The following is a 27,090-nucleotide window of genomic DNA, read 5'->3' as shown; positions in this document are numbered from 1 at the left end:
TTCCCACTCATGGACTGCTTTAGGACGTCCCATGGTCCTGTGTCCCCCAATGAGGCGTCAGAGAAAAACGGATTTTTGTGTACTCACCGTAAAATCGTTTTCTCTTAGCCATCATTGAGGGACACAGAACCCACCCTGTTGCCCTGTTGGGCCTTGGTTCTCTCAGTACCTTATTTGGTTATGACTCTTCTTTTCTCATGTTCCTCTGTTGAGAAGTTTTTACTGGTTTTTCTCCTACTGCTTGTGTACTAAAGCTGAGGCTGCCTGGCCCGGCCAGGGGGTGTATACTGCAGAGGAGGAGCTATGCTTTTGCATCTACTTAGTGTCCTCCTATGGATAGGCAGCATAACACCCATGGTCCTGTGTCCCCCAATGATGGCTAAGAGAAAACGATTTTACGGTGAGTACACAAATCCATTTTTCTTGTTCATAAAAGTAGCTGCAGTTCTATCTTCTAAGAATGCAGGGTATAACCTTCTTTTTCCAGTACCACCTTTCTTGAAAACTCCCATGAGTTCTCTAGATGAATAAATGAATATTTTAATTTTATTTCTAGGACGACTTCAGAGTGTTTGGATTCGGCATTAAATGTGTTATCCCGCGCACTGGAGCATAACCGAGACAATCCTGAAATCTGGAGACACTACCTCAAACTATTCTCCCAAAGAGGATCTAGAGAAGAAATCCAAGAAATGTGTGAAATTGCTGTAGAGTATGCACCTTCCTTTCAGACTTGGTGGACAGTGAGTATTCGCCTTATTTAATGACAGTGTGTTGTATACAGTGTGTCCACCCATATCCTGTCCACCGCCATTAACTTGAGAACAGTGGCAGCTATAGGTATAGAAGTGCTGTCTAGGTATAGTAAAGTAGCCATACACAGTGAAACCACCTATAGCGCCACCTGGTGGAAAACAGAGTTAGCATTTTTATCTCTCAAACGGAACGAGAGAGAGAGAAAAAAAGTGAATTACAAAGTTGTATGGCATCATCAATTCAATACGAATCGACACCTTGCATACAGAAATGCTATGATTAGAACGTGTAAAACTCACAAGGCTGTGGACGTGAAGTGATACCTCATGGAGACCTTCCTACAAGTCATTGGGTATGGTGGCTGCGTGGAGTGGCCTCCATACTCACCTGACCTGACCCCATTGGACTTCTTTCTCTGAGGTTACATCAAACAGCAGGTGTATGCGACCCCTCCACCAACATTGCAGGACCTACGACGATGTCTCACAGATGCTTGTGCAAACGTATCACCTACCATATTGCACAATGTGCAGCAAGATACAGTATGCTGTCCAGAGTCCAGATGTGCATTGCAGCTGATGGTAGCCACTTTGAGCATCAAAGTTCAATGAGCGCCATATGCGTAACCAGCATTCAATGTTATGGGGGGTCATGGGTTTCATATCATAGCATTTCTGTATGCAAGGTGTCGATTCGTATTGAATTGATGCCATACAATTTTTTAATTCACTTTTCTTCTCTATTTCTGTTTTCAAGATAAAAATGCTAACTCCGTTGTTTTCCACCAGGTGGCACAATAGGTGGTTTCATTGCGTAGCGCATGGCTACTTTACCTAGACACCACTTCTATGCCTATAGCTGCTGCCGTTCTCAAGTTAATGGTGGAGGACAGGATATGAGTGGACACACTGTATATGTGATATATTCAAAGTGTGGAAAGCCCTCCACTCATTACAAGCACATAGCCATGTAATCTGGTGGGATGGATCTCACTGAAGACCTTCATTACTATAAATGTGGCACAGTCCTAGAAGGCCATCAGTGCCACAAGACCGTTACTGATCTGCAAGATTTGATCAATCACATCAGCTTTCAAGTGTGAGTGATAGAAATTCCATACATTGTGTTACTTCACTCATTATAGAGCTCCAAACTGATAGCGGTAGGGCTATCCTCATAGGAACCAAATGGAGTCCTCAGCAGAATTCTTAGTTTGTACTTTCACTGTGACGGGTCTCCTGAATTAAGCGAATGTTGTATACACCGCCAATATTCACAATGGTCCTGTATTAAGGATATGTTGTATGCAATTCTATGGCTTCCTTAAGCATATGCTTCATCTCTTCTTATGTGCTTGCGACCAATGTGTATTGTTTTTCCTCTGCAGTTCCTTACTTTGGAGAATTCCTTTGCTGGAAAGGACCAAATCTGCAATCGCACATTGCAGTATCTGGTGCAGCAGGTAGAAGCCGGGCAGGAATCTGAGCTGCTGTCTCTGCAGTGTCTTGAAGTATTATTGTACCGTGTACATGTGAACCTGCTCACTGGAAGACTGCAGAACGCTCTCGCCATTTTACAGGTAAATTGTTTGTTTTTTTTCCCTCTAAACTTGTGTGGCATCTGTTGTATGCCATGCATTTCTGCAAAGGGATGAAAAAGGCTTATGTTTGTGGAACACACCTTGGGGATTCACGGGCTTATGTTGGTGACCTATACTATGATAGTCAATTGAATGCTAAGCTAATGCTAAGCTAAGCTGCAGTTTCAAAAAAACAAAGGCCACTACACAATAAATGGAGCGAACATATCAAAATTCTTAATTAAGGGTGTTGTGCCACAACACACGTTCCTGATAAAAGCTTCTAAACTGGTATACATGTTCACAAATTGTTTAAAGTGGCTAACTGGAATAAAAAATGTTTGTGTTCTCTGGTCACTTGTGGCCCTTTAATGTCATAGAGTAGAGATTGTAGGAGGATTATGAGAAGGCCCATGTGATATTCATTGGCTCAATACAGCATCACTGCCTTCACAGGAATCCTTTTTTCTCTGACGCCTCATTGGGGGACACAGGACCATGGGTGTTATGCTGCTTATCCATAGGAGGACACTAAGTAGATGCAAAGATGTTAGCTACTCCCCTGCAGTATACACCCCCTGGCCCAGCCAGGCTATTTCAGTTTTAGCTTAGTGTCTATAGGAGGCACATCTCTGCAGACTACTGCAGCAAGAATTTTTTTTTTTTTTTTAGAGGGCGACGGCTCCTTCGGGGACTGATTTCCCAAAACCATCAACAGGCGGGGACGCGGAGTGTCGCCTACCCGTACCCCTCCTGCGACGCTGGATCCTGGGCTGTTACTCACTGGACGACAGGTCTCATGGCACTGATTTTCCAGAGCACATGAAAAACTTCCTCAGTCCCTCTTGCAGGCTCTGAGTTGATACATGCTCCACACCAGTGTGACCAGGCAGCAGGCATCAGACTGCCATCTCCACAGGAGTTGAGGTGAGATCCTTCTGGTTTTTCCAGAGCAGATGAAAAACTTCCTCAGTTCCTCTGGCAGGGTCTGAGTTGATACACGCTCTGTGACCGGGCACAGCAGACAGGAATTGGAGCAAAGGTCACACTGACTGGATTGGGCTGATTGCAGACTCCTGCATAGAATTCCACCTGTGGCGGGGGGAGGGGAACAGCTCCTAGGACTCAGTGCAGCTGCGGTACACTGAGTTTTTTTCTGTCCACCATTGTTGTGCAGGGCTGAAGGGGGGGGGCAGGGGAGTCACTTCCCACCATTTTTTTTTTTTTATTATATTTTCTCATGCCTTCTTGTCAGAGCTAAGCCTCGTCCCCTCCGACACCCGATAAGCCACGCCCCCTTACGAAAGCGTGCGTAACCCTCCTCACACAGAAGCTCTACAGAGCATTGCTCCCTCTTGTGATCAGAGCCTGTGGGCGTCTCTCAGAGCTGGCTTCCTCCTTCCCACAGGAACAGGGACTCAGGAGGAGGGGGGGAAGGGTCATCAGTGTTCTGGGTGAGTTATAGCCTCACTTGCACATTAGCTCTGCAGAGCATTGCCCCTTAATTATAATCAGAGTTTGTGGCTCATCAGCCAGAGGCTGTAGTCACATGTTTTATTCCCTGCACAACTACAGCAACAACTACAAGACTTTTAATGCATCCTGCCACGCTGAGCTACTAGGGGATGATAGCACCTCTTCCTTCTGTGAGTCCGGTGCCCCTGTAGCTCCCCCCCACCACCACCGCAGCAACTGCTGCCAGCCCAGAGCCTATGGCTCCCAGTCCCCCGGAATGGGCACAGTTCCCAGAACCTGGTGCTGGCTATGCAACATCGTCCTCACACCCCTTGGGGCCCCTGGACAGAACGCAGCCTGATGACACCTCTATAGAGGGTCCTTCTGATAAAAATCAGCCCTCTGCTTCACCGGTTGCAGATCAGAAAAAGGGCATGACCCCCATGGTTCTCCCTCTGGGGTACACAGATGGGATTCTCCCACGTGTTCCGCGGTCTCTGAGGAGGCGGAGGAAGGGGAATGATGTTTGTACCGGGATGATTCCTTGATTTCAACCTCCCCAAGCGATCAAGCTGCGATGGACTCCCTTATTGCAGCAATCAATCAAAACTCTGCATGTGGAAGATCTCCCATTCACTACTGACCCTGCGGTCTCCTTTAAAAGGGTGAAGAAACCTAAAAAAAAAAAGTTTTTTTACGCCGCTTCGGTTTCTGTAAACTCATGGAGTCCCGGTATCCCTTTGGCTTAGCTTTCTCTAAGGGCTGGGCCGATCCGGCCTCAGTGGACCCTCACCTGGCTTCCGCCTGCCTCAAGGACCCTCCTGTCTTTTACTTGATTGATCCTCCTTCAAGGACCCGACGGACAGACAAGTGGAGCAGCTCGATCGCTCCGCCTTGAGGCTGCGGGTCCCTCTCCCCTTCCGTGTGGGTCGCACAGGCACCAGGACTACCAGTTTCCCTCAGACCCTCACAGATGTAACAGTTCACATTGATGCGGCGGCAGAGTACCTCATGCAGGCCTCCCTCGAAACTGCTACCTGCACAGTTATTGCCACCTCAAATACCATAGCCATCTGTAAGGCCCTCTGGTTCCGATAATGGAGAGCGGACTCTGTCTCTAAGAAGACTCTCACAGTACTCCTTTCCAGACCGATGGTTTGCCGATCGTCTGGACCGGCTCTTTTTTTGTCTGACGCCATGGGAGGAAAAGAGTACCTCCCTCCCCCAACTCTAGCCCAGGATGTTTTTACTAGACACGCAGGGCCCGACCTTCTCAGCCCTCCCCGAGTCCACCTTGTCCTGGCAGTCTAGACAAAGACTGAGGAGTCTCGTCCTCCTCCATCTGGGCTGCCGCCTCAGACCCCAAATGGGCGCGATACCTTGTGTCTTCTGGTTACCACATTGAATTCCGAACCCGATCCCCTGGACAGATTTTTTTTCTCTCAAACCCCCCCCAAAGGCTCCAAAACACCGCGAGGCCTTCTCCTCAGCGATCCACTCCCTCCAAACGGCGGGGGTGATAGTACCTGTTCCGGACGGCGAGAGGGTCAAGGCCTTCTATTCCATCCTCTCGTTGTCCCCAAAAAAGGACTGGTCAGTTCGACCCATCCTGGATCTCTAACACCTGAGCAAACGTGTACGTAAGGAGATTCAGAATGGAATTCCTAGGGTCCATTTTTACCTTTATGGTTGAAGGAGAATTCCTTGCCTCCCTAGCGATCAGGGACGCGTACCTGCACATACCCATCGCTCCAGCTCACCAAAAGTTCCTCCACTTCGCTATTCAGGACTTCTTCTTTTTTTTTTCATTTGTGGCCCTACCCTCGGCTCTGCCGCAGCACCAAGGGTCTTAACAAAGGTCATAACGGCCGCCATGAGTGCCCTTCACGCCAAGAGTGGCTGTTCTGCCTCGCTTGGATGACCTCCTCAAGGGCTCAACCAGCGTCCGGATCTCTGTGGGCACCCTATCCCGCTTAGGGCAGCTTCTGACTCCAGTCAAATCATCCCCGGTCCCGTCAAAATCCGTCACCTCCCTGGGCATGTCCCTGGACACCCTTCGGGGCTTGATATTTCTCCCTCAAGACAAGGCGACCGCTCTACAACAAGCGGTACATTGCCCTCTACATACTCCTCTCGCTCCATACGATTCAGTATGAGTGCTAGGTAGGATATCGGCGGCTATAGAGTCAGTGCTGCTCGCTTAGCCACACCACCGCCCACTGCAGCTTGCGCTTCTAGCTGCCTGGGACAAGAGCCCCTTTTCCTTGGACAAACTTTTCACCTGACACCTTCAGTCAGGTATGCGCTTTGCTGGTGGCTTCAGTCCTCTTCCATATCGAGAGGGAGTTTTTCTCCCCCAAGTGGACTGGCTACTCCTGACTACTGACGCCAGCCTCTTAGTCTGGGGAACAGCGCACTGGCTCCACATTGCTGGGGACGTTGGACGCCCCAGGAGTCTTCCCTTCCCAGAAATCATCCTGAAAATCAGTGCGATCTTTCTCGTGCTCAGGTCATTTTCCCCTTCTGCTAGCAGGTCGTTTGATTCGGGTCCAATTGGACAATGCAACAGCTGTGGCCTAGATCAATCTGCAGGGAAGTACCAGCAGCAAGACAGCTTATCTCGAGGTCCTCAGGATCCTCACCTGGGCTGAATCGACGGGGGTCTGTGTTTTCAGCGTTACACATACCGGGAGTAGAGAACTGGGCTGCCGACGTTCTAAGTCGCCAAGGCCTGGCCGCCGGAGAGTGGTTTCTCCACCTAGAAGTGTTCCCACACATCTGCACTCGCTGGGGTACACCAGATGTGGATCTAATGGCCTCAAGGTCGAACGCAAAGGTACCCGCGTTCTTAGCCAGGTCACGTGATCCACAGTCCATCGGCGCTGATGCTCTAGACTCCTGAAGTTGCTTCCGTCTACCTTACTTGTTTTTCAATGAACCACAGATACCACATCTTAATATCCACCAGACGGCATTTTTATCATAGAACACACTAAGTAACCCCACAAGGAAATTACTGGAATGCCATAATGTCATAAACAAGAATTTTCTTTATCGCTTCATTGGGGGACACAGAGACCATGGGTTGTATGCTGCTGCCACTAGGAGGCGACACTAAGCAAAAAACAAGGAAACTCCTCCTATGCAGTATACACCCACCAACTGGCAATTGTACCCCAGTTTAAGCTTAGTGTCCATAGGAGGTGGACACACTTGGGGCTGCTCCAGCCCCTCAGGTTTGTATTTTTAATCTTTTCCCCTTTTTCTTTTCAGACACAGCTCGTCGGGCGACAGGGTGTAATTGCTCACCCTGCTCTCCCCCCTAGAGGCCGGTCGCACAGAAGTGGGGTCCGTCCGCCACTTCCGTTGACTTCCGTGCCTGTCTGGCAGGACCCTACCCCCCTAACACTCTCAAGACTGTTTGGGGGGCATCCGCACTGAGGGACAGGCGGATGGTCCTTGCCCCCCTCCCCCTGCACGCCCGCCCTCCACAGCCGGCCTGATCAGGGAGGGGAGACGAAAAAATCATTGGAAGAACCCCGTCTCCCTATGTCCTTCCCAGGGATCAAGCCAAGGAGGACAGGATCAAGCAAAGAGGACTATCAGCCACCGGGACAGGTACCCATCCCTTGTCCCGGGTCATGGGGGGCTCCGTTTCCAAAAAAAAAAAAAAAAAAAAAGTCTCTTTAAATCTATCTATCAGGCTTCGTTCTTACCCAGGTCAGCTCCCCTCCAGGCAGTACGCTCGGCTCCCCCACACAGCCCCGACCCCGTCCTCGGCGCCGTCCTCGGCTCCCCCTGCGGCCTCACCTAAAAATCTAGTCCCCGGCTTCTCTCCGGCCTAGCTCCCGTCCGGCCACGCCCCCTCCCGGCCAGCCTATCGCGTGTGCCCTCACTTCTAGCAGGCCCGCCCGCTCCAGCAGCCAGTCAGGGGAGGCCTCTGCAGCCCTTTCCCAGCCAACCACGGGCCTCCTCTCTCTCTCTCCCGGCCGATACCTGCAGTCTGCGCGCCGTTTTTTCGCGCTCTTTTTTCGGCTCCTCCTCCGGCCTGGGCTCTCAGCAGCAGTCACTGCCCTGTCATCTCCTGTGCGGCAGACACGCTACACGTGCAGCCACCGGCCTCACATCCCTGCAGCTCCTCGGAGCCCCCACCTCTGCTCCCTCAGCCTGCATAGCTGGATAGGAAGCGCCTGCTTACAGAGACAGCTCAAACACAGAACGACAGAATCTGGGTAAGCTCTGCCACTGGGAGGCAGCTCCTTCCCCAGTACCTCACCCACCTGGCATCCTCCTGTCTCTCTTCCCTTGCCTCATTTCCTCTCTTCTGTCCCATGTCCAGCACAAGAGCGACCCGCTCTCAACCACAGGCTATAGTGCTTCACTTCGCCTGCTCCTCTTGCCTAAAGAAGTTTCCCTCAGGGCAGTCCTCCCCCATCTGCGTAGCCTGTAGCACACCTAACATGACTACTACGGAGCCCCCCACCGCCCGTAACGAGGACTCGGCCCCCATGCCTGGGTGGGCCTCAGCTCTCTCCCAGTCCGTGGACAAGCTAACTGACATGTCTCAGTCCTTAGCATCGGCCATAGACCGGCTGTCCGCCTCCTCCTCTGGAGTCCCTCCGGCGACCCAGAGCGAGTCTGAGCCCGCAGCGCCTCCAGCCCGGCAAGGTAGAACACAAAGGAGGCCTAGGAAGCGGCCCCTCTCTGGGTCTTCCTCCAGCTCCCCTAGCCCTGCTAGGGCCGCCAGAGCATCACGCTCGCTGTCTCCTGTCTCTTCTGCGGCAGCTCCAGATTCGGACCAGGACTCTGCTTCTGACTCCGATCTGGACTCTGAACATATATCCAAGCTGACCGGTATGATGGACAGTCTGGTCATTGCTGTCAATCAGACCCTAGAGGTACAGGACATTGACCCAGCGCCTACCTGTCAATCAGTCCCTTTCAAAAGAGCCAAGAAGCTGCCAAAAAGCTTTGGCAACCACAGGGAATTTGAGGATATTTTTTCCAGACAGTGGGAACATCCCGACAAGCTCTTCCAGAAACGCAAGCGGGCTCAGGTCCTTTATCCCTTCCCACCGGAACTTCTCCAGAAGTGGTCAGTGGCTCCTTCAGTGGATCCTCCGATCTCCCGACTCTCGTCCAGCACCACCCTGCCGCTGTCTGATGGAGCCTCCCTGAAGGATCCCTCGGACAGGACCATAGAATCCTTAGCCAGGTCGGCCTTTGAGGCCTCCGGCTCGGCCATCACTCCAGCCTTTGCGACCACCTGGGTTTCCAAGGCTGTCTCCGCCTGGGCAAAGATCCTTCGCCGTGGTATCCTGGCTGATGCTCCCAGACCAGAGCTGGCAGATCTGGCAGATCAGATCACTCACGCCGGAAAATATCTAGTCGCTGCGTCCCTTGACTCTGCTGCTTCCGCTGCCCTGGCAGCCGGCAACATTACTGCAATCCGCAGAGCCCTGTGGCTTAAGGCGTGGAACGCAGACTCCGCATCCACGAAGTCTCTCACCAGTCTTCCCTTTGTCGGTACCAGGCTATTCGGAGAAAAGCTGGACAAGATCATCTCTGAGCCTACGGGAGGCAAGAGTACCGTGCTCCTCCAAAGCGGCGGCTTTTTCCCTTTCGCCCCTTTCGTCAATTCTCCACCAACGCCAACTCACGTCGGGAGCGGTGCCCGGCGCGTCAGGAGAGACGGAAGCCCTCCTTTAAGGCAGCACCCCACTGGCGTTCCTGGCGTTCCCGTGGCCAGCAGTCCAAGTCCTCCAGGTCCAGATCCCACAGATTTTCCTCCGCATGACTGGGCTCCCGTCACCGGGTCCCCATCCAGGGTCGGCGGTCGTCTCCGCAGGTTCAGAAGCACGTGGCTTTCCGTGATAGACGACGCCTGGGTTCGAGACGTCGTCTCTCACGGCTACAAGATAGTTTTCTTCGCTCACGCTTCGTCCAGTCCAAGCCCCCCAAGGATCCCTCCCTCACAAAGGGCTTCTTCGCAGCCATTCAAGCCATGCGAGACTCTGGGGTCATCCCTCAAGACAGATTCCGGGGTTTTTATTCAAACCTCTTTGTGGTACCGAAGAAGAATGGTGCAGTCCGCCCCATCCTGGATCTCAAGCGTCTCAACAGGCGGGTCCGCCTCCGGCGATTCCGCATGGAGTCTCTGCGCTCAGTGATAGCGTCCATGGAACCAGGGGAGTTCCTCTGCTCGGTGGACATCCAGGACGCCTATCTCCACATCCCGATCTTTCCAGCTCATCAGAGATTCCTACGCTTCATGGTTCAGGGGCAACACTTCCAGTTCACTGCCCTCCCATTCGGGCTCTCGACAGCTCCCAGAGTCTTAACCAAGGTGATGGCTACTGTCATGGCTATTCTTCGAACCCGGGGAATTCTAGCCATCCCGTATCTGGACGACATTTTGATCAAGGCTCCCTCGGCGGCGGAGTGCCGCGACAGTCTCAACATCACTCTGGATACTCAATCCCGTCTCGGCTGGTTGATCAACAGACCAAAGTCATCTCTGATCCCGTCTCAACGCATCTCATTCCTCGGCATGATCTTCGATACCTCGCAAGCGAAGGTTCTTCTGCCCAAGGACAAACTCACAGCTATTCTCAGGGGGATTTGGAAGCTCCAACGTGCACCTCGCTGCTCCCTTCGATACTGCATGAGCATTCTCGGGAAGATGGTGGCGTCAATGGAAGCGGTGCCCTACAGTCAATTCCACACTCGCCCCCTTCAAGGTCTCCTCCTCGCAGCATGGGACAAGTCCCCTCACTCCCTGGATCGACCAATTGCGATCCCTCCTCGAGTCAGACAATCATTGGAATGGTGGAGATGCTCTCCCCTCACCCTCCAAGGGAGATCATTTCTTCCCCTTCGATGGAGGGTCGTCACGACAGACGCCAGCCTGCTAGGATGGGGAGCCACTTTCCAGGACCTCACAGTTCAGGGTCGCTGGACCGAGCCGGAAACCAAACTTCCCATCAACATCTTGGAACTCAGATCAGTTCGCCTAGCTCTATTTCATTGGAAGGCTCTGCTTCGCGGACACCCAGTTCGGGTGCAGTCCGACAATGCAACCACTGTGGCCTACATAAACCATCAAGGCGGAACACGCAGCCGTGCGGCAATGAGAGAGGTATCTCAAATCCTCGACTGGGCCGAACAGAACATCCCAGCGATTTCGGCGGTCCACATCCCGGGCGTGGACAATTGGGCCGCCGACTTCCTCAGCCGAGAGGGCCTCGACGCCGGAGAATGGTCCCTCAATCCCAGAATCTTCCAACAGATCTGTTCCAGGTGGGGGACCCCCGACGTGGATCTCCTGGCCTCCAGGTGGAATCACAAGGTTCCCCAGTTCGTCTCCAGGGCAAGAGACCCACTAGCGCTCGCAACGGACGCCCTAGCGATCCCCTGGTCGCAGTTCTCTCTGCCGTTCCTCTTCCCTCCACTTCCGCTTATACCCAAGCTAGTCAAGAAGATCAAGGCGGAGGGAGTTCCGGTGATTCTCGTGGCCCCAGATTGGCCTCGACGCCCGTGGTACGCAGAGCTTGTGCACCTTCTCGCCGACGTTCCGTGGAGACTTCCAGACGCCAGGATCTTCTCACTCAAGGGCCTTTTCTTCACCAGAATTCACAGTCGCTCAATTTAATGGCATGGCTGTTGAAGCCGCAGTACTAACTTCCGCGGGATTCTCAGAACAGGTCGTCCAGACAATGATCAAAGCTCGGAAGCCTTCTTCTTCCCGCATTTACCACCGGACGTGGAAGGCCTATTTCCGCTGGTGTGAAGCTAACCAGGTCACAGCCATGACCTTCTCCTTACCAGTTCTGTTGTCATTCCTACAATCTGGTCTGGAGGCTGGATTAGCACTCAGCTCCCTCAAGGGTCAGGTGGCTGCTCTTTCCATTCTCTTTCAAAGGAGGATTGCCTCTCGGTCACAGGTTCGCACATTCATTCAGGGAGCCGCGCATGCGGCGCCCCCGGTTCAACCTCCGGTGGAGCCCTGGGACCTTAACCTGGTTCTGTCTGTTCTCCAGCATTCTCCCTTCGAACCTATGCAGGAGACGTCCCTCATGTTCCTCTCTTGGAAGGTCGCCATCTTAGTTGCCATCACGTCAATCAGGCGGGTATCTGAGCTAGCGGCGCTTTCCTGCCGCTCTCCATATCTTGTCTTCCACCAGGATAAGGTAGTCATCCGTCCGGTTCCTTCCTTTCTGCCCAAGGTGGTTTCCTCCTTCCATCTTAACGAGGACATTGTTCTCCCCTCCTTTTGTCCGAATCCTTCACACCCTCGTGAGATTCTTCTCCACAAGCTGGACTTGGTCAGAGCTCTCCGTTTGTACATTTCCAGGACCTCTCAATTCAGACGGTCGGATTCCCTTTTTGTACTTCCGTCTGGCCCGCGCAGAGGCCTACCTGCCTCCAAGTCCTCCATTTCGCGATGGATTCGCTCTGCCGTACTGGAAGCCTACCGGGTAAGAGGGAGAACGCGCCCACTCAGGATTACGGCCCATTCCACCAGGGCGGTGGGAGCCTCGTGGGCGGTCCGTCACCACGCTCCAGCGTCGCAGCTCTGCAAAGCGGCCACCTGGTCTTCGCTCCACACTTTCACGAAGTTCTACAGGGTCCACACTTTCGCATCCTCCGATGCGAGCCTCGGTAGACGAGTCCTGCAGGCTGCAGTGGACCGAGGTCAGCCCTGAGAGTAACATTAGACCCACCCGCGGGACTGCTTTAGGATGTCCCATGGTCTCTGTGTCCCCCAATGAAGCGATAAAGAAAAGTAGATTTTGGGTACTCACCGTAAAATCTCTTTCTTGGAGCCTTCATTGGGGGACACAGCACCTGCCCTTGTGTTGGACATATGTTACTGTTCAATGTTTCTGTTGACTGTTGAGTTTAATGTCCACTTCTGTATGATTGAGCGTTTTGTTCTACTGTTGTCTCCTATTGCTTTCTCACTAACTGAGGTACAATTGCCAGTTGGTGGGTGTATACTCCATAGGAGGAGTTTCCTTGTTTTTTGCTTAGTGTCGCCTCCTAGTGGCAGCAGCATACAACCCATGGTCTCTGTGTCCCCCAATGAAGGCTCCAAGAAAGAGATTTTACGGTGAGTACCCAAAATCTACTTTTTATTAAACACTTTTCTAAAAAATGACAATGTTACATTCGGCACAATAGGACAGTGTGAATCACAAGTGAGTCCCTCCTAACATGGGAGGGGTAGGTGCGGGCATAGTCAGACCATCGGTATCGGACAGATGTTAAATAGAGTAATCATGTAAATTACGTCTACCTGGCCCTCCACGTGGTCCATGGAACCCCATGGGAACGACCCATATATTCATGGAGTGTTCACATATAGCACTATCGCAAATGCGGAAGTTAAAACATAGAATCTCGGCCAATGTAAATATGCTCAGGAAACCACCTTGTTCTCAATTGGTAAGCCAAATTAAATAATGGCTAGACTATATAGTATTCCTTCCAATATCAAAACCTAAGTTCAAAACATAGATCAATCCAAGACTGTGGGGGAGTTGGGGCGGGCATTGCCACTGCTAAAGTCCAAAATCAACTGCCCAAATAGCATTGCAGTAGCGGTATCCAGCTCCACCACTCACCCATAGGTTCCATGAACGGCAAGGTCCTATCTAAGTCCAGACCACATAGTTATAAAAAGGGCCAAAAAAGTATACAGACCTGACCGATGGGCTGACACGTGCAACCGCAGCCACCACGCCTCAACGCGTTTCACTGCTGCTTCTTCGGGAGGCAGGTGTACTATGAGAACATTCAAGGGTCCATTTATACCCCTAAGTGATTAGGGAGCGCCACACAAACATGTGTTTTACTGGCGCGGACGCCGCCATGCAATGTGGATAAACCGGAAATGACCCGGCACTAGTTCCGGTCGTAGCGTGGAGCTGTCAGTCACGGGGGCCATGGCAACGCGATGCCACAGTCACCGCGCATGCGCAGCCACACGCCACCCGACCGTACTAAAGTGCCGGGGATCCACTGCAGGGCTTTGCCGCGCTCCACATGTATAACGCTCAGAAGTCTTTTTTTGTTTAGGGATATTAACAGTAGCATATAGTAATAAGCTATACCTCATAAATTATAAGAGGCAACCCATATATAGATAGTTTTACAGAATGTTAGAATTAGTCATTTAACACATAACATATGAATTTTCAACATGTCCACTATATATATAGGAGGAGTACTTTTAGCCATTGTCATTAGGCCAGATCATGGATATATAACTCATACCGCAGAGAGGCATATAAATAATACATTATAGCCCATCCGTATACATACACCCGCAGATGTTATTAAGCTAGGGTGAACTGGTAGTATAAAGTACATACCAGCAAAATGCCAGTATTGTACATATTGTCAGGCTGGGATAATTCAGCAATCTTCAATCCATATAGGCAATGTGCTGAATAGCACATATATGATTAGGCTGGTTGAACCCAGCATTCCATAGTCCAGCCCAGCAGTCCGCTGGTAACACAGGGCGTAATATAAATACACGAACGCCAATAGTCCTCAAATTCTGTTCCATAATTCAATATGCCAGCCTCCTGCTTATCCAGTCAGAAGGCGGTTTTTTCCTTTTCTGGTCCAGAGTCCCATGTACAGCCATCCTAAACGACTCCTCCCCTACACATAGATGACAAATACCAAGGCACTACAAACTCAAGAGAGAAGAAAAAGTATTAGTACACCTAAAAGCAACCCAATATCAATCACTTATTAACCAGAAGTTGTAAGAGTCATTAAAATATAAAAACAATTAATAATGCAAACGTCTCCTGAGCAAGGATCAGCATTTTAACTTAAAGAAAGGCGTTAAAACCAAAATTCTCGTTAAGCCCACCTGGAGATACCGTGCCCAACCGGTATATCCATCGGCTCTCAAGCCGAGCCAGGGATTTTCCAATATCCCCGCCCCGTATATCGATGTTAATCTGGTCTATTGCCTTGACCAGAAGGAGTCGGGAATCAGAGTTATGAAACTCCTTAAAATGGCGGGGAATAGTTTTGAGTTTTTCGTCATCAGAGGCCTCCTTCGAATTTTTAATATCACGCACATGCTTGGGGACGTTGGACGCCCCAGGAGTCTTCCCTTCCCAGAAATCATCCTGAAAATCAGTGCGATCTTTCTCGCGCTCAGGTCATTTTCCCCTTCTGCTAGCAGGTCGTTTGATTCGGGTCCAATTGGACAATGCAACAGCTGTGGCCTAGATCAATCTGCAGGGAAGTACCAGCAGCAAGACAGCTTATCTCGAGGTCCTCAGGATCCTCACCTGGGCCGAATCGACGGGGGTCTGTGTTTTCAGCGTTACCCATACCGGGAGTAGAGAACTGGGCGGCAGACGTTCTAAGTCGCCAAGGCCTGGCTGCCGGAGAGTGGTTTCTCCACCTAGAAGTGTTCCCACACATCTGCACTCGCTGGGGTACACCAGATGTGGATCTAATGGCCTCAAGGTCGAACGCAAAGGTACCCGCGTTCTTAGCCAGGTCACGTGATCCACAGTCCATCAGCGCTGATGCTCTAGTCTCCTGAAGTTGCTTCCGTCTACCTTACTTGTTTTTCGCCTCTGCCCCTGCTGCCGCGAGTAATCAGGAAGATCAAGGCAGAAGGAGTCCCGGTGATACTAATAGCACCGGACTAACCCAGGTGCACCTGGTATGCCGAATTAGTACAATTGCTTATGGCGCCTCGTAAGCATCCCAGACCTGCTGACCCAAGGGCCCATTTCCCATCAGAACTCCAGAGCCCTGAAGCTGACGGCCTGGCCATTGAGACCTGGACTTTAACAAAAGCGAGATTCTCTCCCGTGGTCATCTCCACCATGTACAGTGCCCGAAAGCCGGCCTTCATACCGTATTTACCACTGTACGTGCAAAACTTTCCTTTCCCAGTGCAGGGAATCTAATGTCCAACCTATGCCTCTGGCGATCCCCAGAATTCTTGATTTTATTTTTGCAGTCAGGTTGCAAAAGGGGTTGGCCCTCAGCTCCCTTAAGGGGCAGGTTTCATCTCTCTCAATATTCTATCAATACCGCCTAGCTTGCAATCTGCAAGTCTAGACTTTCCTCAAGGGCGTTTCCCATTTAGTTCCCCTGTACAAACGGTCGCTGGACCCATGGGACCTCAATCTTGTTTTGGACGGTATCCAGAGGTCCCCCTTTGAACCTCTTAAGGAATCTTCTCTTGCTCTTCTCTCCTGGAAGGTAACATTCTTAGTGGCGATTACGTCCATCAGACACGTTTCGGAACTGGCAGTACTCTTGCCGCGAACCCTTTCTGATCTTTCATCAGGACAAGATGGTTCTACGCCCCCTTCTGGATTTTCTTCCGAAGGTTACTTCCCTGTTTCATATGAACGAGGACATTGTTCTGCCTTCCTTTTGTCCACCCAGTCCATAGGGTGGAAAGGTTTCTATATTCGCTAGACCTTGTGAGGGCTCTCAGATATTACGTACCCAGAACAGCCCCTTTAGGAACATGGACTCCTTGTTCGTCATTCCTGAAAGGCCTAAGAAAGGAGAGGCAGCTTCATAGGCAACGCTGGCTCGCTGGATTCGCTCTGCGATCCAGGAGGTCTACCACTTGAAACTCAAGCCCATTCCTAGGGGGCTGCGGACTCATTCCACGCGAGCAGTTGGCGCCTCTTGGGCATCAGGCTTCAGTGGAACAGGGGTGTAAGGCTGCGACCTGGTCTTGCCTACGTACTGTTTCAAAGCATTACCGAGTCCATACCCAGGCTGAGGCGAACCTAGGTAGGAAAGCTCTGCAAACGATAGCCAGGAGCGCCTACTGAGATAGGTGCTTCACTATCTGGGACTGGTTCCTAGTCCTTGGGTTGCGTTGTTTGTTTACCCACCCAGGGACTGCTTTAGGACGTCCCATGGTCATGTGTCCCCCAATGAGGCATCAGAGAAAAACGGATTTTTGTGTACTCACCGTAAACTTGTTTTCTCTTAGCCATCATTGGGGGACACAGCACCCTCCCTGTTACCCTGTTGGGCCTTAGCTTTTTTTCTCTCTCAGTACTTTTTTGTTATGAGTATTCACTCACGTTTTTTGTTACTTGTTCTCCTACTGCTTGCGTACTAAAACTGAAGTAGCCTGGCTGGGCCAGGGTGTGTATACTGCAGGGGAGGAGCTAACATGTTTGCATCTACTTAGTGTCCTCCTATGGATAAGCAACATAACACCCATGGTCCTGTGTCCCCCAATGATGGGTAAGAGAAAACGATTTTACGGTGACTACACACAAATCCGTTTTTTTTCTTCTTCTAAAAATGAGTTCATTATTTTACTTCCAAAAAACCACTCTAATATGTAGCTTTGAATCATCACATGCTTGCTATAAACTAATAATGTGTTGGTATATGTATATGCTTATAGAGTGTATATGTATGTGTATGTATGTGTGTATGCATGTGTGTGTGTGTGTGTTATATATTTATATATATATTAATATATATATATATATATATATATATATATATATATATATATATATATATATATATATATATATATATATATATATATATATATATATATATATATAATTTTAGTGTGATGACTATTTTAAAAATTTTGCAAAACGAAAATGAAACCCCTTACATTCGAGGAACAATTGCATTCAAATGACATTAGTATCATCACATTTGTAAAATATTCAAAAAAGTTCACCTTCTTTTTCATTTCAAAATTTAAAAAAAAAAAAGATATTTTTTTTTTTTTTTAATTCAAGTATTCCATATGTTGAAAAGCTCTCCAATCTCACCCGGATGCCAACGAACTGCCAAATTCTTGGAAACTTAAGTTTTCTGTTCAACAGCGAGAAACAGCGACTGGATCGAATAAAAAATATGATAATGGATATAGAATTGCTCTGGAGGGAAACTCTAGACTTCCCACTTTTATCCAGTGCACTCATCAGAAAGAAACTCAATCGTCTGATCTAAATGACAAAAACAAAAAGAAACCACCTGATAAATTCACTGCAACACTTTCTCAGTTATTTGATGTCACCAACGTTAATGGAGAATGGAAAAACTCAGAGGATAAAGAGCTCTACCTGAGGCAAATTGAGAGTGGAGGCAAGGTTGGTTATTCGACGCTCAAACAAGCTCCTTTGGAATCAATTCATCCAAGAAAACTAATCCGACTATCAATATTTCAAGCTCAAGCCAGCACTTTGCAATCGCAACCCACACATGATACGGTCTCTGAATCTTTACCCGACACTCCAAATCCAACCTCTTCTTCCGCGTCATCTTCTCCTGAACGCACACCGAAATACAAAAGAGCAAGGACTACAACAGCGAGTTTACTTGTACTGAAAAACAACATTTCTACACATGATGTACCGGTTCCAAGTCAGTCGGGTGTCTGGAGACGAATAATCTATGAAGAACAGAGAATGAAAACCAAAATTTTTGAAAAACTTCAAAGCAAAGATCCCTATTGTCTTCACTTCGATGGTAAACGAATCCAAGGGGAAGAGTATCAAGTGGTTCTGCTCAAAAATCCCACAACCGAAATCAAACTCTGTATTCTGAAATGTGATTATGGTTCTGCCACGGCTATTCACAAGGAACTACATCAGCTAATTGATAAATACGACGCTTGGGAAATTATTCGCATGATAATCTGCGACACGGCAGCAGTAAATACTGGTCGTTTGAACAGGATTGTAACGCTGATACAGGATGATGTCTTGAGAAAGGGCTTTCAGAAGCCACAATACATTAGCCGTCAACACCATGTACTCGACCTCCTACTGAATTTCCTTATTCCAGAGTCAACGAAGAAACCAGAACTCAATTATTTCTTTGACAAATTAACAGAAAACTATTCCTCACTTCAGATTACCACCAAGTTGCAACAGATGATGTCAACACAGGTGAGAATCCTGGATGGCGAGATGATTTCAAGTTCTTATATGAACTATGTCAGGCATATCGTCGTTACAAAACAACATCACGTTGGCCTCGAATCAGTTGGAAGAAACTCCCAAACCTGCACATGGCAAGATGGAACTCGCGAGCTGTATATGCTGTTATAGCATTTTTTCTGATACCAGAGTGGCACCGCGTCCTCGGTATAGCATGCGACTTCATCTGCTATGGATGGGCAAATGCCTGGTTCCAGTCGCAACACTACAACGAAGCGTCCTTCAATGAACTGTTAACCTCACTTACCAAGACAAAGTGAAAGAAGGCAATTAAGTGTTTGAAGGCGCACTGGTTGGTCGAGGAGTCATTAATTGACATTACCAGATCTAACCAAAATGCTGAACGTGTTGTAAAACTGATGGAGGAACTACATGTGAAATCGAAAAAAAATGGAATTTTTGAATCTAAAATTCATAGGAAAAAATAATTTTTAAACACTTCTTTTGTACATACTGTACTTATAATTAACTGTTTTATGCCGTATTTGTTCAAAAACGAATAATAAAAGTTGCTTAGTTATTACTATTATTGTTTCAATAATGCAAAATCGCATGTCCTTTTTTGGGGGAAAAAAATAATTTTTGCCTTATTTCATTTGAATGAAAGGGGGGAACTTTTTTTTAAAAAACAAAAAAAAAGCAATACTTATTCTTAAATTGCCCATAAAAGTTCCTCGATTTGGAACCACATGGTTTCATAAAAAAAAAAATTGTCATATATGTATATATATGTGTGTGTGTGTGTATGTATGTGTGTATGTATGTGTGTGTGTATATATATATATATATATATATATATCTCTAGATAGACAGGCACCCCCCCCACTCTTTCCCATGTGTCTCATACTCAGCCGCTAACACTTATGCAGCATTCGCACGTCCATGTGTCACGGTCTGAGCGCAGCCTTGTCCACGGGTCTCCTAACCCAGGGTTCCCCAACTCCAGTCCTCAAGCCCCACCAACAGTGCATGTTATCAGGATTTCCTTTGCAATGCACTGGCGCTGGAATCATCCCCTGTGCAGGTGATCATTTAATCACCTGTGCAACGGTAAGGAAATCCTGAAAACATGCACTGTTGGTGGGCTTTGAGGACTGGAGTTGGGGAACACTGTCTTAACCCACTGTGTACACATTGCAGATTTCTTTACTACTTGCAAATCTGCAACGTGTCAGTTGTGTTCGGAAATGCTTTTCACGCATTAAAAGATGCAGTGGCATAGCAAGTGATACAGGTGCTTGGGCTATGACCAGTATTTTGTGCAGTCTAAGAACACATTTAGAACAGCTGATAATCTGGAAAAAGAATTCCTAGAAATGCTTGATTCCTGATTTTTGACCTCCAAAGCGCTGACTAGCAATTGAAAATGTTCTCAAGGTGAAATTTCAAAGTTGCTTAAAAACAAAATCGGCATTCTTATGCCACATACACAATAGTGAGGGAATTCTGCAATAATTGGTTTGTTAAGCAGATGTTTGATATGTACATGGGCCTCAATCCATTCCTTAACCCTTATTGTGGTTGTAAACTTCATCCTACTCCCAACCCTCATCTTTGTATTAACCCTAGTCCTAATCTTAGTCATAACCATCATCTTTGTATTAAAGAGGTTTTCCATTACTAATGTGACCCACTTTCATTTGTCCTAACTCTTCCTAACCCTTTCCTAATATACTTCTCCTACCTACCCTGCTCTTGTAAGCTCATCTATCTGTGCCTCCTATATTCCTATGTTGATGGTCTGGCTTTGGTCTTTCTGGTCTGAATACTGGAATCTGACACGTCGCTGGTGGAGGCAAGGCTGCCTCCTTGTGAGGGACAGCAGTCTGGGCACACATTCCCAGATCACACTTCAATCTCCTCTCAGCGTGCTTTACAGTTCCGGTGCCTTCATGTGACAAACGCTGCAATCTGCCAATCATCAGCATCACATCGCATGATCTGCACATTGCAGCATTTGTCACATGAAAGCACTGAGAGGAGAGTGAAGTGTGATCTGGGCCTGCATGCCCAGACTGCTGTCACTCACAAAGAAGCAGCCTCGTCCCCACCACTGATGTACCCTATTAAGTTTATTTTGATTCTGGTCTCCAGACCGGAATGATCAAAACCAGAACATCAACAAAGGAATACAGGAGCTGGAGCAGGGTAGGTAGCAGAAGCTGTGCTGTTCCATGGCGTACATCGTTTCCACCTAGCTGGAGCCGGTACCAGCTGATTAGGGGGTGTACTGGGTGTCAGACCCTTATCGATCGGATATTGATATTCTATATGTAGGATATCAATATGATAGTGATAAGACGAGCCGTTAAGACATGAATTGTCCAACCTTTTTTTAAACACATTTTCTTTGTCGCTCCATTGGGAGACCCAGACAATTGGGTGTATAGCTTCTGCCTCCGGAGGCCACACAAAGTATTACACTTAAAAGTGTAAACCCCTCCCCTCTGCCTATACACCCCCCCGTGCATCACGGGCTCCTCAGTTTTTATGCTTTGTGCGAAGGAGGCACACATCCACGCAAGCTCCACAATTTAGTCAGCAGCAGCTGCTGGCTATATCGGATGGAAGAAAAGAGGGCCCATAACAGGGCCCCCGGCATGCTCCCTTCTCACCCCACTCTGGTCGGCGGTATTTGTTGAGGTTGAGGTACCCATTGCGGGTACATAGGCAGGAGCCACATGCTGTTTTCCTTCCCCATCCCTTAGGGGCTCTGGGTGAAGTGGGATCCTAACCGGTCACCAGGCACTGGGACCGTGCTCCCTCCGCAGCCCCAGGGGGAATCTGCTGGACAGGAGAACGGGTATCATCAGGGACAAGGCCCTGCTACTCTGAGGTACTCTGTGTCCCCTTGGGGACGGCGCATAGAGCGCCTGTGTAATGGACGCTGCAGCAGCTGCTGGGTGTGTTAGTGCGCCGGGACTACCGCGCTGACCGCGCTTGTTTGCCGGCCGCACTTATAACTTTATTCCCCGGCTTTTGCGGCCTAGCACCGCATACTCCCGCCCCCGGGCCTGCCAGTCAGGGGTAAGGGCGGGACGCTGCACTAGACGTCAGCGCTGAGGGCTGGAGCATACTTCGTATCCTCCTCCCCCCTCACTGAGCACCGTGGGGCATCAGATTCCCGCACTTTTTTTTGAGGCACGCCCACGGCCCCCCCTCCTCTCAGAACGCTAGCAGCCATTCCTGCAGCAGACGCTGGAGATTTTCAGAGGAGAGACAACCGAGCTCCACAGCTCTGGGAGGCCCGGGCAGGGAATCTGGTGGTCACACAACCGCTGCGGGCGGTCGGTAAGCCGCACCTGTTACTAGGTGTTGGCCCCCCTGGGTGCCGAAGTGTATACTTATATGCTTATTTTGTATACATTTACTTTGTACGGCCGCACTATTTGCTTTTGGCTATATACCCTCACTGATTGCTCTAAGGGGAGACAACAGCATGTCGTCCGCAAAAAGCAAGGGTGCCAAGGCACAGGCTTACTTTGCAACCTGTACCTCATGTGCGGCTATGCTACCTGCAGGTTCCACCTACCCTCATTGTGTGCAATGCTCGGCCCCTGTGACACTCACTCAGCCGGAGTCTCAGCCACTGGTGGGAACCCCGGCCCAGGTGGAACCACCTGCTGCCACTGCCCAGGTGACAGGGACAGAGTTTGCAGTATTCGCTGACAAACTGTCTGAGTCTATGGATAAATGGTCTGCTAAGATACTTGAAGCTTTGCAGTCCAGACCGGTAACACAGGCCCCGGGCACAGTTGAATCATTGACCCCAGGCCCCCCTCGGTTGGAGCAGCAAAGTGCTCCTGAGGCGACTCTTAGATCCCACGGTGAGGACTCCGACACGGACCGCAGTCCCAGACCGACTAAGCGGGCTCGCTGGGAGCTTCCCTCGACTTCATCACACTGTTCAGGGTCTCAGCATGAGGACTCCCTGGAGGATGAAGCGGAGGTGGCAGATCAGGGCTCTGATCCTGACACCGCTCTCAACCTTGATACACCTGAAGGGGACGCCATAGTAAACGACCTTATAGCGTCCATCAATCAGGTGTTGAATCTTTCTCCTCCAGCTCCTCCGATTGAGGAGTCAGCTTCTCAGGAGAAATTCCGTTTTAGGTTTCCCAAACGTACACGGAGTGGTTTTCTGGATCACTCCGACTTCAGAGATACAGTCCAGAAACACCGAGCCTTTCCAGATAAGCGCTTTACTAAGCGCCTTAATGACACACGTTATCCCTTCCCCCCTGACGTAGTCAAGGGTTGGGCTCAGTGTCCCAAGGTGGATCCTCCAGTCTCTAGATTGGCGGCTAGATCCATAGTTGCAGTGGCAGATGGTGCATCACTCAAGGATGCCACTGACAGGCAGATAGAGCTCCTGATGAAATCCATCTATGAAGCTATTGGCGCGTCCTTTGCTCCGGCATTCGCAGCCGTATGGGCACTCCAAGCTATCTCAGCTTGTCAGTCTGAGATTAATGCAGTCACACGTGCCTCTACTCCGCAGGTTGTGTCCTTAACCTCTCAGGCGTCGGCGTTTGCGTCCTACGCCATGAATGCCGTCCTGGACTCTGCGAGCCGTACGGCGGTAGCATCCGCCAATTCAGTGGCAGTCCGCAGGGCCATGTGGCTACGTGAATGGAAGGCAGACTCTGCTTCCAAAAAGTTCTTAACCGGTTTGCCATTTTCTGGCGACTGCCTGTTTGGCGAGCGATTGGATGAAATCATTAAACAATCCAAGGGAAAGGACTCGTCCTTACCCCAGTCCAAACCAAACAGACCTCCACAACGGAAGGTACAATCGAGGTTTCGGTCCTTTCGGCCCTCAGCCAGGTCTCAATTCTCCTCGTCCAACAGGCCACAGAAGGGTCAGAGGAACTCTGATTCATGGCGGTCTAAGTCACGTCCTAAAAAGACCGCCGGAGGAACCGCTACCAAAGCGGCCTCCTCATGACTTTCAGCCTCCCCAAACCGCATCCTCGGTCGGTGGCAGGCTCTCCCGCTTTTGCGACGCCTGGTTGCCGCATGTCCAAGACCGATGGGTGAGAGACATTCTGTCCCACGGTTACAGGATAGAGTTCTGCTCTCGTCCTCCTACTCGTTTCTTCAGAACATCTCCACCCCCCGAGCGAGCCGATGCTCTTCTTCAGGCGGTGAGCACTCTGAAGGCAGAGGGAGTGGTGATCCCTGTTCCCCTTCAGCAATTGGGCCACGGTTTTTACTCCAACCTGTTTGTGGTGCCAAAAAAGGACGGATCCTTCCGTCCCGTTCTGGACCTAAAAATGCTCAACAGACACGTGAAAACCAGGCGGTTCCGGATGGAATCTCTCCGCTCCGTCATCGCCTCAATGTCCCAAGGAGACTTCCTAGCATCAATCGACATCAGGGATGCTTATCTCCACGTGCCGATTGCACCAGAGCATCAGCGCTTCCTGCGTTTCGCCATCTGGGACGAACACCTTCAGTTCGTGGCACTGCCTTTCGGCCTGGCGACAGCCCCACGGGTCTTCACCAAGGTCATGGCAACAGTGGTAGCAGTCCTACACTCTCAGGGACACTCGGTGATCCCTTACTTAGACGATCTGCTTGTCAAGGCCCCCTCTCGGGCGGCATGCCAACACAGTCTGAACATTGCTCTGGAGACTCTCCAGAGATTCGGGTGGATCATCAATTTCCCAAAGTCAAAATTGACACCGGCCCAATCACTGACATATCTCGGCATGGAGTTTCATACTCTCTCAGCGATAGTGAAGCTTCCGCTGGACAAACAGCGGTCGCTGCAGACAGGGGTGCAATCTCTCCTTCGAGCCCAGTCGCACCCCTTGAGGCGCCTCATGCACTTCCTAGGGAAGATGGTGGCAGCAATGGAGGCAGTTCCTTTTGCGCAGTTTCATCTGCGTCCACTTCAATGGGACATTCTCCGCAAATGGGACAGGAAGTCGACGTCCCTCGACAGGAACGTCTCCCTTTCTCGGGCAGCCAAGGCCTCCCTTCAGTGGTGGCTTCTTCCCACTTCTCTGTCGAAGGGGAAATCATTCCTGCCCCCATCCTGGGCTGTGGTCACGACGGACGCGAGTCTGTCAGGGTGGGGAGCGGTCTTTCTCCACCACAGGGCTCAGGGTACCTGGACTCAGCCAGAGTCCTCCCTTCAGATCAATGTTCTGGAGATAAGGGCAGTGTATCTAGCCCTAAAGGCGTTCCAGCCGTGGCTGGAAGGCAGGCAGATCCGAATTCAGTCGGACAACGCCACGGCGGTGGCATACATCAACCACCAAGGCGGCACACGCAGTCGGCAAGCCTTCCAGGAAGTTCGGCGGATTCTGCTGTGGGTGGAAGCCACAGCCTCCACCATCTCCGCAGTTCACATCCCGGGCGTAGAAAACTGGGAAGCAGACTTTCTCAGTCGCCAGGGCATGGACGCAGGGGAATGGTCTCTTCACCCGGACGTGTTTCAAGAGATCTGTTGCCGCTGGGGAACGCCGGACGTCGATCTCATGGCGTCTCGGCACAACAACAAAGTCCCGGCATTCATGGCACGGTCTCAAGATCACAGAGCTCTGGCGGCGGACGCATTAGTTCAGGATTGGTCGCAGTTTCGACTACCTTATGTGTTTCCTCCTCTGGCAATGCTGCCCAGAGTGTTACGCAAGATCAGGTCCGACTGCCGCCGCGCCATCCTCGTCGCTCCAGACTGGCCGAGGAGGTCGTGGTACCCGGATCTGTGGCATCTCACGGTGGGCCAACCGTGGGCACTACCAGACCGACCAGACTTGCTGTCTCAAGGGCCATTTTTCGATCTGAATTCTGCGGTCCTCAACCTAACTGTGTGGCCATTGAGTCCTGGATCCTAGCGTCTTCAGGGTTATCTCAAGAGGTCATTGCCACTATGACACAGGCCAGGAAACCAACGTCCGCCAAGATCTACCACAGGACGTGGAGGATCTTCTTATCCTGGTGCTCTGATCAGGGTTTTACTCCCTGGCCATTTGCCTTGCCCATTTTTCTATCCTTCCTTCAATCCGGAATGGAAAAGGGTTTGTCTCTCGGCTCCCTTAAGGGACAAGTCTCGGCGCTCTCTGTGTTTTTTCAAAAGCGCCTAGCCAGGCTTCCACAGGTACGCACGTTCCTGCAGGGGGTTTGCCACATAGTCCCTCCTTACAAGCGTCCGCTAGAACCCTGGGATCTGAACAGGGTGCTAACGGCTCTTCAGAAACCACCCTTCGAGCCAATGAGGGATATTTCTCTTTCACGTCTTTCGCAGAAGGTGGCCTTCCTAGTGGCTGTCACATCACTTCGCAGAGTGTCTGAGCTAGCAGCGCTGTCATGCAAAGCCCCCTTCCTGGTGTTTCACCAAGACAAGGTGGTTCTGCGTCCGGTTCCGGAATTTCTCCCGAAGGTGGTATCCCCTTTTCATCTCAATCAGGATATCTCCTTACCTTCTTTTTGTCCGCATCCAGTTCACCAATGTGAAAAGGATTTGCACTTGTTGGATCTGGTGAGAGCACTCAGACTCTACATTTCTCGTACGGCGCCACTGCGCCGCTCGGATGCGCTCTTTGTCCTTGTCGCTGGCCAGCGTAAAGGGTCGCAGGCTTCTAAGTCAACCTTGGCTCGGTGGATCAAGGAGCCAATTCGAGAAGCCTACCGTTCTTCTGGGCTTCCGGTTCCTTCAGGGCTGAAGGCCCATTCTACCAGAGCCGTGGGTGCGTCCTGGGCTTTGCGGCACCAGGCTACGGCTCAGCAGGTGTGTCAGGTGGCTACCTGGTCGAGTCTGCACACTTTCACGAAACACTATCAAGTGCATACCTACGCTTCGGCAGATGCCAGCCTAGGTAGGCGAGTCCTTCAGGCGGCAGTTGCCCACCTGTAGGAAGGGGCCGTTTTACGGCTCTTTTACCGAGGTATTCTTTTACCCACCCAGGGACTGCTTTTGGACGTCCCAATTGTCTGGGTCTCCCAATGGAGCGACAAAGAAGAAGGGAATTTTGTTTACTTACCGTAAATTCCTTTTCTTCTAGCTCCAATTGGGAGACCCAGCACCCGCCCCTGTTCCCTTCGGGCTGTTGTTCTTTTGTGTACACATGTTGTTCATGTTGAATTGTTCTTTTGGTTCATGGTTCAGTTCTCCGAACATCCTTCGGATTGAATTTACCTTAGACCAATTTATAAGTTTCCTCCTTCCTGCTTTTGCACCAAAACTGAGGAGCCCGTGATGCACGGGGGTGTGTATAGGCAGAGGGGAGGGGTTTACACTTTTAAGTGTAATACTTTGTGTGGCCTCCGGAGGCAGAAGCTATACACCCAATTGTCTGG

General features: G+C 50.3%; 1 protein-coding gene across 1 annotated transcript in view; it reads left to right on the top strand.

Moving 5' to 3' along the window:
* ZFC3H1 (zinc finger C3H1-type containing) overlaps positions 1–27,090 on the top strand; it is a 222,243-nt gene that overhangs the window by 158,165 nt on the left and 36,988 nt on the right. The window contains 2 exon segments of the mRNA XM_075344892.1: positions 557–743; positions 2,144–2,335. Of these exon segments, the coding sequence (XP_075201007.1) occupies positions 557–743; positions 2,144–2,335 (379 nt within the window).

Source organism: Anomaloglossus baeobatrachus, chromosome 4 (assembly GCF_048569485.1).
Source record: "Anomaloglossus baeobatrachus isolate aAnoBae1 chromosome 4, aAnoBae1.hap1, whole genome shotgun sequence".
Classification (NCBI taxonomy): Eukaryota; Metazoa; Chordata; class Amphibia; order Anura; family Aromobatidae; genus Anomaloglossus; species Anomaloglossus baeobatrachus.
The sequence above is the reverse complement of the archived record's forward strand: the minus strand, read 5'-3'. Positions and strand labels throughout refer to the sequence as shown.